This window comes from Sciurus vulgaris, assembly GCF_902686455.1.
Source record: "Sciurus vulgaris genome assembly, chromosome: 8".
NCBI classification, from domain to species: Eukaryota; Metazoa; Chordata; class Mammalia; order Rodentia; family Sciuridae; genus Sciurus; species Sciurus vulgaris.
In genome coordinates this window covers 23,946,995-23,960,056 of record NC_136468.1, presented here as the reverse complement: position 1 = coordinate 23,960,056, position 13,062 = coordinate 23,946,995, and the positions used below count along the sequence as shown (strand labels likewise).

Genomic DNA, 13,062 nt, shown 5'->3' with positions numbered 1-13,062 from the left:
CACCGAGTGCCCACCAGGAGTAGATCCCAATACTGAGGACACGGAGGTAAAAAACAGTCCTTGCCATTCAGCTCTCACTGACTGCAGGACATACCGATGTCCGACAGGGTGGTGAACAAGGGGAGGGAAGCAGGGGTGTGACAGGAGCACAAAAATGGTCCCTAATCCAGACTAAGGATCAAGAACCATTTCCTAAAAGGGTGACTTCTGAGCTGACTTCTGAGGACCCAAATGGTTTTTCAAATAAAGGAGTAGTGGGTGGGAGACAGAGCCTGGCAGAGAGAAAAGCCTGGGTAAAGCAGCGAGCCAGAGACGGTATGCCCAGCTCTAAGAACTCTAATGGCAACTGGTGGGCCTGGAACACTGAGGGCTATGTGAGGATGGATGACGCTGGAGAGGCAGGCAGGAGCAGATCACAAAGGGCCTGTGTACAGGCTAACAAATTTGGATTTTTATCCTGTGGATCAGTGGGTCTTAAACAGGTGCAATTTTGCCCAGGAACATTTGTCAATGTCTGGAGACTTAGGGTTGCCACAACTGGGTGTTGGGGTTGCTGCTAGGATCTTGCCGGTGAAGGTCAGGGATACTGCTGAATATTCGCTAACGGACAGGACAGACCCCACAACAAAGAAATAACCCAAATGTCAACAGTGCCAAAGTTAAGAGACCCCAAAACAAGATGATAGGGAATCACTGAAAGTTTAAGAATGAATGATGAGATTATATTTCCATTTTAATAAGATCACTCTAGCAGGAACATGGAGAATTTGCTTGTAGTCAAGATATGTGCAGTATAGGGTATGCACAGCATAAGATACCTGTAGGTTATCTAAAATGGAAGCATCTAGTTGGCTATATGGAAATCAGGAAAGAGATTCAGTCTATGAAAACAAACAAACAAAAAAGATATAGGAGTTATCAGCATATATCCATGATAAAAGCCAAAACCACTCTAGAAAAAGTATAAACTGAGAAGAAAAACCCCAACATTGAAGGTTAGGTGGAAAAGAGGCACCTTAGCTGAGACTCAGAAGAGGCCATAAGAAAGTGGGTCATGAAAATTTAAGAAGAACTGCAGGAAGAAGGGAGGGATCAACAGGGAGCAAAGCTGTCAAGCCAGAGAAGAAGAGGTCAAGCACGAACAGGAGAACAAGAATGCGGGTCAAGTAAAGAACAACAGAAAAGTGAATTTGGATTTAGCAAAACAGGACATTGTAGATGGCCCTGGTAGAAGCAGTTATGGTAAATTGACAAGGGCAGATGTAAAAACAGCAGGTCTCCTGTATGAGGGGAGGAAGGAAAGAAAAGGATAGGAAGTAGACAGATGGTCTTTTTGTTTTTTCCCCAACCCAAGAGTTGCTAAGGGATAATCTTTGTTGTTGTTTTGTTTTAAGAGAAGAGAAAGATAGAGACAGAGAAAGAGAGAAACAGAGAGAGAGGGAGAAATTTATTTGAGAATGTTTATAGGCTAATGGGCAGAGGTTCAGGTAGAAAAGGAAGCTTTGGATATATTTAAAATAAAGATACAAGATAGGTAGTCAGAACGAAGTTCATCAAGAAGCAGGATGTGAAGTTGATGTTTGTGGTATTATTACAGGCTCTTTGAGAGACAACTGAAAATGTCAAGAGCCTTTGAGGGCTACATCTCTAAGGAGGGTCAAATGATATGCAATACCCTCCCTGTATACCTTCCTTACCCCAGCAACTTTACTTCTACTGACTCTTGAGACCCAGCACAAACAGGTCTAGTAGGAATTCTCCTCTAAAGGTCCTGCCTAGATTTTACTGCTTTTTGTGCCATCTCACTTCTCACTGCCTGCATTTGCGACAGGGGCTCAACCTTGTACATCTTTGTACTTGCTGCAAAGTCTTGTACTAGTGAAAGAGCAGTAAGTACTTGCCAAGTGAAGACCTGAGCAACATCAGTGTGCATGCTGGTGCCACGTGGGCAGCACAGATATCAGGGACTCTGGGAATCTGGGGGTGAGAAGAGACTTCACAGAAGAGTGGGCACGGGAGTTGTGTTTAAGGGTTGAACTTCTGCGAATAAAAAGATGGGGAAGAGGGTTGGGAAAAGCACTCCAAATGTATTTTTCAAGATGGCCATAAGAAAATTTCCCATCCTAGTCCCATCCTACTCCAATTGAGTGGAGCCTATGTGCCCTCTGCAGAATCTGGGTGGGTCTGGGACTGTGAGGGAAGTGGTATCATGTTACTTTGGAGGCCAGATCATAAAAGTAAGTATAGCTTCTGTCTGGTTCTCTCAGGACACTCTTGGAACTCTTGCTCTTGGAACTCAGTGATCATGTAATGGGGAAGGCCAAGCCACACAGCCACACAGAAAAGCCCATCTGTGTGGCCAATAGACAAGGTAACTTAGCTCCAGTCCCCATCTGTTTGCAAAACCACTTGAGAGATTCTAAGTGAGAACCACCTAGCTGAGCCCACTGGATTTTCAAAACCATGAGGGATAATAGTAAAATGATGATTTCTTTTTTTTAAAATAGGGGAATGGGGGCTGGGTCATAGCTCAGTGGTAGAGTGCTTGCCGAACACAAGTGTAAGGCACTGGGTTTGATCCCCAGCACCACATAAAAATAAATAAAATAAAGGTGCTGTATCCATCTACAACTAAAAATAATTTAAAAATAAAATATAATAAAAATAAAATAGGGGAATGTTCATAACAAATCAATATATAATTAGAATATCCACCCCACCTTTATTATTTTCTAGCTAAGCTCCGTAGGAACAATAATATACACTACATATCTGCCCTTCTCTTCAGTCCATTACAGTGCTGCTAACCATTCCACTGAGTGTTCTATGGCAGCTACCCAACATCTGAGATCCACTACTTGATGAATATAATGGATACTTTTCAGACTGTAACTTACTTGACTTTTCTGTACCATGTGACACTGACATATATCCCCACCTTCTTCAGTTTCCACTCCCTTGGCTTCGGTGGTATCTCTTTCCTCTGATTCTCCAATGACACACAGATCATTTCTCTGTCAGCCACTTAATTATTGTACTCCCCAGGATTCCACCTTCTCAATCAATAGGTTCTCTGTAAGCCAAACACTTAGGCTTATTTCCATTTATAGGCTTCTAATTTCCGATTTGTGAACTTTCAGCCTTGACTTCTCCAGCTTTAGAGATAGATAGATAGATAGATAGATAGATAGATAGATAGATAGATAGATAGACAGACAGATATGGAGATAGATAGATAGATCTCAATCACATATATATATATATATATATATTCATGCACTCGTTGACAAATATTTATGAAATGCTATTGTGTGCCAGGTAATGAGACAACACAGCAGATGAGGTCCCTATCTTATGTTCTTGTAAGTATGCCAGAAAGCAAATAAGTAAATAAAATAAGTACAGATGACCTACCAGGCAAAGATAGCAGATCAAATTAATGCATTTTATTTCACTCCCTCCCAAAACCTCAATAAACTTCACTGAAGGGTATTATTTTAAGGACATACTGCACCTCCCCCCACCCCCCCACCCCCCCCCCAAAAAAAAAAAACAGAGAGAGGGAGAAGTGACAGCAGTAGAGCAATAGATTCTTAAACTCTAGAAAGCAGATCAACAAATGAAAATGCCTGATGTATTCAAGATAACTGAAGACTAAGGAAGAACGGAAAGAAGCCAAGAACAAGTCTTAAAAGGCTGAGGAGTTGACAGACTCAGGCACCTCCAAAGGTGGGGAGTAAAAGAAGTGGCTGAAAGAAGGGCGGTAGAAGGCTCTTTGAAAAGCAGTTGGATCTCCAAATCCCTCGCCCCTCTGTGCTACCGAGTGACTGCCCCGTGCCCATCCTAGCAGATGTCTATAGATTTATTTCCTGGAAAGGATTTCTAGAGTGGGATGTCTCTGCACAGCAGAAGGCAGAGATATCATTATTGAAAATGAGAGTAATAAGTGAATGATGTACATTAGTGTTACAATTTAGCCTCCAGCTGTAATCCCACCAGGAATCCCTCTAGGCTTTTACTCTCAGGAGACCAGAGAAATTTTCTGGAGAATGTGACCAGGCAGAGAGGAGAGACCTGAAGGCGCAAAGGGGTGAGTCCCTAAACCATGGCTTAGTGAGATCATTCTATAATAAAGCTCACCATCAGCAAGCCTCTCCCCAATATACAAAGACCTCACCTTTTAAAATCTCCTACTCAAAGAGCAAGCAGATCAGGGGAGTGAGGAGCAGAGGGGATGGGAAGATATTAGGATATAAGACTGATCAAATTATGTCATGTCCATGTATGAACAGGACAGAATGAATTCCACCATTATGTATAAGAATAATGTACCAATTAAATTTAAAAAATCTCCTATTCAAAAACACAAATTAATAACTGAGAACTAAAAGAAGCCTGAGATCATTATCTCTTATCCAACAGAATTAATAAATAGGATTAGGGTCCTTATAAGAAGAGACACCAATGAATTCCCTCTCCCCTCGAATTTACAAGCCAGGAAGCAAAGTCCTCACTAGAAACTGACTCAACTGACACTTTGATCTTGAACTTTCAGACTCCAGAACTGTGGAAAATAAATTTCTGTGGCTTAAGCTGCCCAGTCTGTGGTATTTTGTTATGGCAATCTAAGCTGACTGATACAAACATCTCCACCAAAACAAAACAAAAAACAGATATTTGGAGGAAACAGAGACTATGCAGGGGGAAAACATTTTTTAAAACTATTATTAGTTGGAACCAGGTACAGTGACCCACACCTGTAATCCCAGTGACTTGTGAGGCTGAGGCAGGAGGAGAGCAAGTTCAAGGCCAATCTGACATCTCAGTGAGACTGTCTCAAAAGAAAAGGGGTTGGGAGTGTGGTTCAGTGTAGAGATCCTCTGGGTTCAACCCTAGTACTGCAAAAACCAACCAACCAACCAAAACTACCATTAGTTAGCCCATTCCTGGATCTCAGCACCCAAAAGGGGTATGCATGTGTGTGTATATACATAGATATATGTGTTTGTATGTATACATATATAGTCATACAACATATCATTAGAGAAATGAAAATACATGTTCACACAAAAACATATATATGAATATTCATGGTAGCATTATTCGTAGTATCCCCAAACTTGAAACAATCTACATGTCCATCAATAGAAGAATGGATAAACAAAATGAGATATATCTATGTGACAGAATACTACTCAGCAATAAATGGAATGAAGTACTAATGCATGAAATAACAAGGATAAACCTTTAAAACATCATGCAAGAAAGAAGGCAGTTACAAAGGATCACATTTTTTCCATGACTTCTTTTATATAAAATATACAGACAAAAAATAGATCAGGGATTTCTAGAACTGGGTGGGAAGGAGGGATAGGAAGACTGATGCCAGCTAGAAGTCACAGTATTTCTTTTTGGGGTGATGACAGTTCTAAATTAACTCTAGTGATGACTGCACATGTCTACTGACCATTAAAATATATACTTTAAAGGGGTGAGTTATGTGAATTACCATCTCTGTAAAGCTGTGACTAAAACAATTAAAATTTAAAAAGAAAAAAAAATCTTTTTCTTTAAAAAAGGCCCTGCTAGTAGGATTAGAAAGACTACAGCCAGGTATAGCGACATATGCTTGTAATCTCAGTGACTCATGAGGTTGAGGCAGAACTGCAAGATAGAGACCAGCCTGGGCAACTTAGTGAGATCCCATCCTGAATGAAAAATTAAAAAGTGCTCAGGATATAGCTCAATGGTAGAGCACCCTGGATTCAATACTCAAAAGAAAAAGAAAAAAAAAAAAAAGAAAGAAAGAAAGGAAGGAAGGAAGGAAGGAAAGCTACAGAGGAAGAATTATTTGCAAATCACATATCCAGCAAATATAAATATCTCAAATATAAAAAGAGTCCTCAAAACTCAACAGTAGAAATGTTCATCGCATCAGTGTTTATAACAGCAAAAGTCAGAAGCAACCTAAATGACCATTGCGGAGGAATGGATAAATAAAATGCTACATTACTGTACAGCAGTTAAAAATTTTCAAGAAGACATATGTATCTATATGGAATGCAAGCATAATTTGAATGATAAAAGTTGTAAAGATAAATAGCATAATACTTTTGTAAAATGTTTAAGCATATAACATTATATGTCATGTAAGAAAAATAAAGCCTGTAAATTGGAAAGATAGACATTACATGTATGGGAGTAGATGATTACGGTGAAGGGAGAAGAGTGGAAGGTAAAAGTAATAAGAACTAAAATTAGCTATAAGAGTATGAATAATCAAATCAATCCATTTACACAAATTAGGTTCTAACATAACCAGAAAAACAAAAAATATATGACCATATCAAGTATTAGGTAAGAGTTAAAATAATTAAGTTGAGCTATATTTCTCTGACACAGAAAGATCTCCAAGATATATTAAGTGGGAAAAAAAAGCAAGTCAAATAACCATATGTATAATGTTATAACATTTATGTAAACCAAAATTACAATATAAAATTCTCTACACACCCCAACTTTCTCTGGGCAAATGGAAAATTGTAAATAGTGATGTAAGAAAATTTCCTACATTATTCATAGAAAGTATAGAATAAAAGTAAAGGCAAAAACTCCAGAAAAAATGAAAAGCGTAAGAAAAAACATGTAATCTCAATGATTACTTCTGAAATAAACAATATTTACACAGTCATCACCACCAGCAATATTGACAATATCAAATATTGCCAAGATTTTACAAAACCTGGATGTCTCATACACTGTTGGTAGGAACAGTATGGCATAGTCTCTCTGAAATATAGTTTGGCAATTCTAAGAAAACTAACATATGTTTACCATAAAACCCATCAATTGTACTCCTGGGTATCTATTCTGGACAAAGAGCTACATTCAAACACTGGTATATTTATTTGTAATAGCCCCAAACTGAAAACAACCAAAATGTCCTAAAACAGAACTCCAAAAAATTAAAAACATACTGGCAGAAATTAAAAACAATAACAGGATTAGCAGAAAAAGTTAATCTCCCAAATAAAGCAAAAAATATAAATATAAGGAGAATAGGAAACAAAAATGAAGAAAATTAGAGAACCAGTCATTAGGTGCAACATCAGAATAATGAATTTAAGAAAAAGGATGGAGAAGATGGGTCATGTATCACACTCCCAAATTTAATCATGGAGTCTTCATGATTTCACCCTGCTAGTTCACTGCTATAGTCAATACTCTTGACAGAAACAACTTAAAGAAGGTTTTCTTTCTGCTCACAGTTGCAGAGAGTTCAGTCCATGGTCAGCTGGCTCCAAGGCTGAAACATGGTGGAAGGATGTGGTAGAGCAGAGATGCCAAGCTCCTAGCAGCAACAAGCAGGGAGGAGGGGCTTGGAACCAGATCTAGTATCCAAGAACAAGCTCCCAACCATGACCCACCTGTCTCTATAGTTTCTACCACCTTCCAGTATTACTTTCAGCTATCAATGGGTTAATCCACCAATGAAGTCAGAGCCTTCATAATCCAATCCCAAAACACCTGACCTCTGAACATGGCTGCACTGGGGACTAAGTCTTCAACACATGAGACTTTGGGGACATTCCAGATACAAACCATAATATACCCCTTGAAAATTGCTCAATTCTGTCTCTAGTTTAAGTAGCCTCAGTTTAGATCTGTATCAAATTACCTACCTCACCAATCTCCCTATCTCTAATCCTGGTCTCCTCAAGTTCATTCACATCCTGAGGTTACAGTCATCTGACCATGTAAATCTTACCATGTCACTCCTTACTAAAACTTTCCAAAATCTTCTCAAATTCATAATAGCAGGTAAGAGAATTAATTATGTGGCAAACTACTGCTCTCTAGTAGTCTACCTCCTCACTCCCCATAGACATTTCTTATTAACATTGTTTTTGACAAACCATAATTGTACATATTTATAGGGTACAATGTGATTCATGGGCAACACACACACATACACACACACACACACACACAGAGTAGAATGATTGAATCAAGCTAATTAACCTATCCAGTCCCTTGCTTAATTTTTTTGTGGTATGACACTGAAATTTACTCTTGGCTATTTTGAAATATATACAATATATTAACTGTAGACATTCTGTTGTGCAATAGATCTCAAAAATTTAGTCCTCCTAACTGAAACTTTGACCAACATCTCCCCCGTCTCTCCACCTATCCCCAGTTTCTAGTGAAACCATTCTAATCTCTGAGTTGGACTTTTTAGATCTCACATGTGAGATTATACAGTATTTAGACATTACTAATTGATCATGGTGTTCTGCACAGCCTGAACTCATCCTTTCTCAAAACTGCACCAAGGGTTCACCCAGATGAAATGACTGCAAATCGTGTTTGGGATAAAGGCCAAGAACCTTAGCCAGACACAGAAGGCCCCTCCCAAGTCTACTTCTGCCTCTCTATGGACTCCTGCAGGGACTCTTCGGAGCTCCAACACGCCTTCATGCTCAACTGTTTGCTCAGGCTCTTCTGCCTGGGATGCTTCTTCACCTGACTAATGAATGGCCTTGAAATGCCCAGGACCCTTCTTTCATTTCCTCCATTGGGTCTTATGTATTCAGATCTTGTTTATAAGTCTCCTTCAGGAGACTTACAGAGGGCGGAGGTCTCGTTTTGTTCTCTATGTCTAGCAACTACTGCCTGGTAGGCATCTAATATTTGTTGACCCTGGATGGATACGAATGCAGCAAAGCGCCAAGGGTGAGAAAGATGAGGAAGTTAAAGCTCCTAGGGAAGAGGGGTAAAACTAATCACCTATTTTGTTCCCTTTTCCAATGGGTCGGTCCGCTTGTTCCTCCACTTGCTGTACCCATGCCGTTACGCATGCCGGCTCTATTTTTCGGAGCTGCCTTTGTATTTCACTAGTTTTGCAACTGTCACTCCTAGACTATAAGCCCTTTGAAGGCGGGGGCTGTGACTTTATGTACTTCGCTCCTCGCGGCGACAAACAGTATTTGGGCGTCCAGTCCGTATTTGGGGACTGTCACCACCGGACGCCAAACGTGGCGCGGAGCCCCAGGCCCGCCCCGCCCCTGGCCCAGAGCTCCGACCCCTCCTCACGCCGGCCGCTTCCCGCCTTCCGGGCGGCGGAAGTAGCTGGCAGGTCGTCCCTGCCCACGTGGCGCCTTTTCCGGTGCGCCCGCCCCGCCCGGCTCTGGGGTCCGGACCTGGCCCTCACCTCAGGATTCCCAATGTGCCTCCGGACAGACATATTGGCTCCAACCGACCACGCTCGGGGTTCTAGCCTCACGGGTTGCCTATAACCCTAGCTTCAAACCCCCCCGCGACCTCGCTCTGCCGCCTCCCTATAATCTCTTTTCCGATTGGCCTCCCTTCGCGGGCCAGCCAATGGCTGCCCCGCTTACTGTCTCAGTGCAGGGTCTTGGGAGAGCGAGACTCTGATCAATGGTTGCTAGGGACTACGCGGGACGCCAGCTAGCGCAGCCTTTTGTGCTCCGGTGCTGGACCGCGAGCTCCAGCCTTAGGGCGGGAAGTGGGGTTCGGGGCGGGGGAGGGCGGGAGGAGACTGGCGCCTGCGCAGTGCCCAAGGCGGGGGAGGGTGTCCAGAATGGGGACCAAAGGGGCGTTTAGCTGATGGGGGAGCAGGAATGCAACATGGGACGCACCTCCTTCGAGCCCCCTCCCTGGTCTTAAGGCCATTCTAATCAAACAGCTGGGCTACTTCTCCCCAAAACGGAATACGATATGGAGCAGGAATAAGGATATATAGTTTATTGTTTTCCGGTTAAGTTATTATGCAAATTATGCAAAATATCACGAGTAAATACAGTAATTATTGTTGCTTTAAAAGCTTTTAGGCTAGCGAAAAAACGGCAGATTTAATTGCAAAGCACACACCATTCAGTGGCTCATCATTCATTTAACAAGTATTTAATAAGCACCTTATGAGAAAAGCTGCAGTAGGTTTTGTGGAGGATGGGAAGATGACTAAAACCCAATCCCGTCGTCATGGAAACCATTGTGACTCCTGCCACCAGCCACCACCTGTTCTCATTCCAGATCTGAAAATTAAGTCCTAGCACCTTTACAAAACAATTACGCACACAGTTTGACTTGGCTCTTAAATGTCCCACCAAATCCATCAAAATTATTTCCTTTTACATGGAAGGAACAGCACAGTAACCCTTTGTCCTGTGCTCAAAGTTGTTTTTCCAGGAATGGAGAAAGATTACTCTGAGCTGTTCATATTCACTGGCTCTCCGAATAATAGTGTAAATGTGAGCCACTTCAGGGTCTGTGCAGATGACCATTTCAACAATGTGGTCTCACATGTCTGTCTCTCAGCTCCTTCAGCAACCCATACTTAGGGTCATACCTTGGATGGAGTTGTCATTCAGAGCTATTTGACCTCCAGGGTCTTGAACTATGGCCACAGTTGCTTCTTGAACTGCAGTCACTCTTTAATACTTACCGAGTTTTATCTTAACTTCCCTAATGTTCTCCAATCCTTTAACCCCTCTAAAAGCTCCATCTTTCATTCTTCCACTAGAACAAGAAAGGATTTGGGGTTGCAAAAAATTGGAAAAGTGGGTGGTGAGGAGGATATTCATCTAGAAGCATAAAAGCAAAAGCTTCTCCATTCCTTACTACTTAGAACATGTTGCTTACCTCGGATGGCTTGGGGGTGCTTGGAGATTATAAGTAGATAAACAGGAAAAAAAAGGAAGATAGTAAGCAACCAAGGGGTGGTGAGAAAGAGAAAAGGAAAGACAAAAGATATTTGTAGGTAAATTCTCATGCATATAACATGAGAAAACAAAGGGGGCAAAGAATAAGAAGGTATCAAGGATGACTATTAGTTGGAGGACTGAGTAAATGGGTAGTAATGCATTAATCAAGTAAAAGAACAATGGTCAAGAGGCCAGAAAGCCCATTTTGCTTCTGTTCACTGTTTGGCTCATTTCTTTGTACAAGCATTCGGTTCCAAGGCATGGGAATATCAGGTTTATCAAACCGGAGCTGCATATGAAGCATATAGAGAGATAACGGGAATGTGGGTTCTTGAATCTGATGCTGTGTGTTGGGGTGTAGCAATTTACATACATGTTCCTTGCCCCTATCCCTTGAATCTGATGCAGGAGGGTTCACTGGCCACACTTTGAAATTCCTTCACAATATGCCTCGCCAGAATCTTTGGAAAACTTCAAGCTATAAACCTAAAGGCCTTTAACATCATGATTCCTTTTGGATCCTGCTGTGTCAAAATTGGATCAAAATTAAAGTACTTACCCTCAATAGGAAAAACAGGTAAATGATGAAAATTATAATCCACAGAAGAAAAAACATTTAATAAACATATGAAAAAGTGTCTAATAATAAAAAAATACAAAGCAAAATTGCTCAATCCTATTTTCCAACTAACAAATGAGGAAAGGGTATTTTTCTCTCTTCCTTTTGATAGTAATGCTCAGTGTTCACTAATAATTTATAAAACAAACACATTTGTACACTATTAGTGTGAATATAAAGAAGTAAAACCATCTTGAAAAGCAATCTGAGAGTGGGTATTGAAAAGTCCTCAAATCTTAATAGTTCAAGAATTTCTCCTAAGCAAATAATTGGACTGATGTTCAGAGATCATAGCCATAGATATTCATTGGAATCTGATTTGAAATGCTGAGAATTGAATCAACCTAATTGATCACCTAGTAAAAATGGTTAAAATATACCATGACATATAAATAAAAAGCAATCTTGAGCTATGGTCGTAGCTCAGGGTTGAGTACTTACCTAGCACATGTAAGACCCTGGGTTCGATTCTCAGCACCATATAAAAATAAATAAATAAAACAAAGGTATTGTGTCCATCTACAACTAAAAGTAGTTTTTAAAAAAGCAACCTTATGGAACCATGAAGAAGTTATGTCTCAAAGAATAATTAAGGCAATGGAGACCTGCTCCTGATATAGTAACTGAAAAGAGCATCAGGCAACTTTTTTTTTTTAAATTTAATATGATCCTGATATGCACACAGAAAAAGTACAGGTATGCACAGGGAAAAAAATGAAAAAATTTTAAATATAAACTATCTCTGGGTTATGGAATATGGATATTTATTTTATTTTTTATACTTTTATGCATTTCACAGATTTCTTCAGTGAGTGTGAATTCTTTCTCTACTTTAAAAATCATATTCTCCCTCTAAGAAACAAAAAAACCTGATGCCGACTGGAAACTGTCTATGGCTTTTGTCTGGGCTGATTTAGACCAGAGCTGAATTCCGAGTAATTCCTCTATGTGAAGTGCTGCAGTTCTTGGCAGTAAAAGACTCTCCAGGCACTTGAACGAGACCCTTGCAATCAGAGTCGTGATTGCTAAGAGGTTCAAGCTTTGTTTGTAAGAGAAGAAGTTCTGATTCTTTTCTTTAAAAGTTCCTACTTCCACTGATTAATCTTATTTTTCCTGAAGTTAGAAGTGCTCTTGTGAACTTCCATTTGTTTGATGTCTTCTTTTTAACCCTGTATGGGTTCCTGAAAGCTTCTAGCTTCTGTAGAGCTGGGGGGAGTCCCAGGTAGGTCCCTGTGGTCATCATAAGACTAGTTTGTGTTTTAGGTGTTCCTGTATCTAGTCAGTTCCTAGTCTCCCCTACTAGAACTAAATGAGCATGTTGGTGTCAAGCAGGCTGGCCCTTTCCCATGCCTCAAATTCTCTGGACCATCCATCCTGGATCGCTCTCTTTGTCCAGTCTCATCATCTCCACCCGATTAGCTCTCCATCCCTCCACCCTTGGGTGTCAAACCTGGTTTCCTGACTAAAGCCCAGCACCCTCCCCTCAGGCCTGTCTCATGATGTTACTTGTTGGATATGCGCCTTGGCTCCTTTTCTTGGCTTCATTTACCTTCATTTCCTAAGTGATATGTACTTCCAGATGGTTAAGGAGACAATTCTGCCCAATCCAGTCCAATCCTGGGGTCATTCCCTTGGCCCTCCAAAATGAAACTGCCGCTGAGGCAGGACCAAAAGTGAACCCAAAGATCTGCAGGCTCACCCTGTCTTTAAGTCCCT

General features: G+C 40.8%; 1 protein-coding gene across 2 annotated transcripts in view; it reads right to left on the bottom strand.

Moving 5' to 3' along the window:
- CEP41 (centrosomal protein 41) overlaps window positions 1-9,334 on the bottom strand; it is a 41,991-nt gene extending 32,657 nt beyond the window's left edge. The window contains exon 1 of one of the 2 annotated variants that reach the window (XM_079149780.1): window positions 9,215-9,334. In XM_079149780.1, the coding sequence (XP_079005906.1) occupies window positions 9,215-9,247 (33 nt within the window). In that variant the 5' untranslated portion in view covers window positions 9,248-9,334. Of the gene's footprint in view, window positions 1-8,790; window positions 9,114-9,214 lie in introns of those variants that run through there. The other variant, XM_079149782.1, reaches the window with a different exon arrangement.
- Between the last annotated feature and the right edge of the window lie 3,728 nt (window positions 9,335-13,062).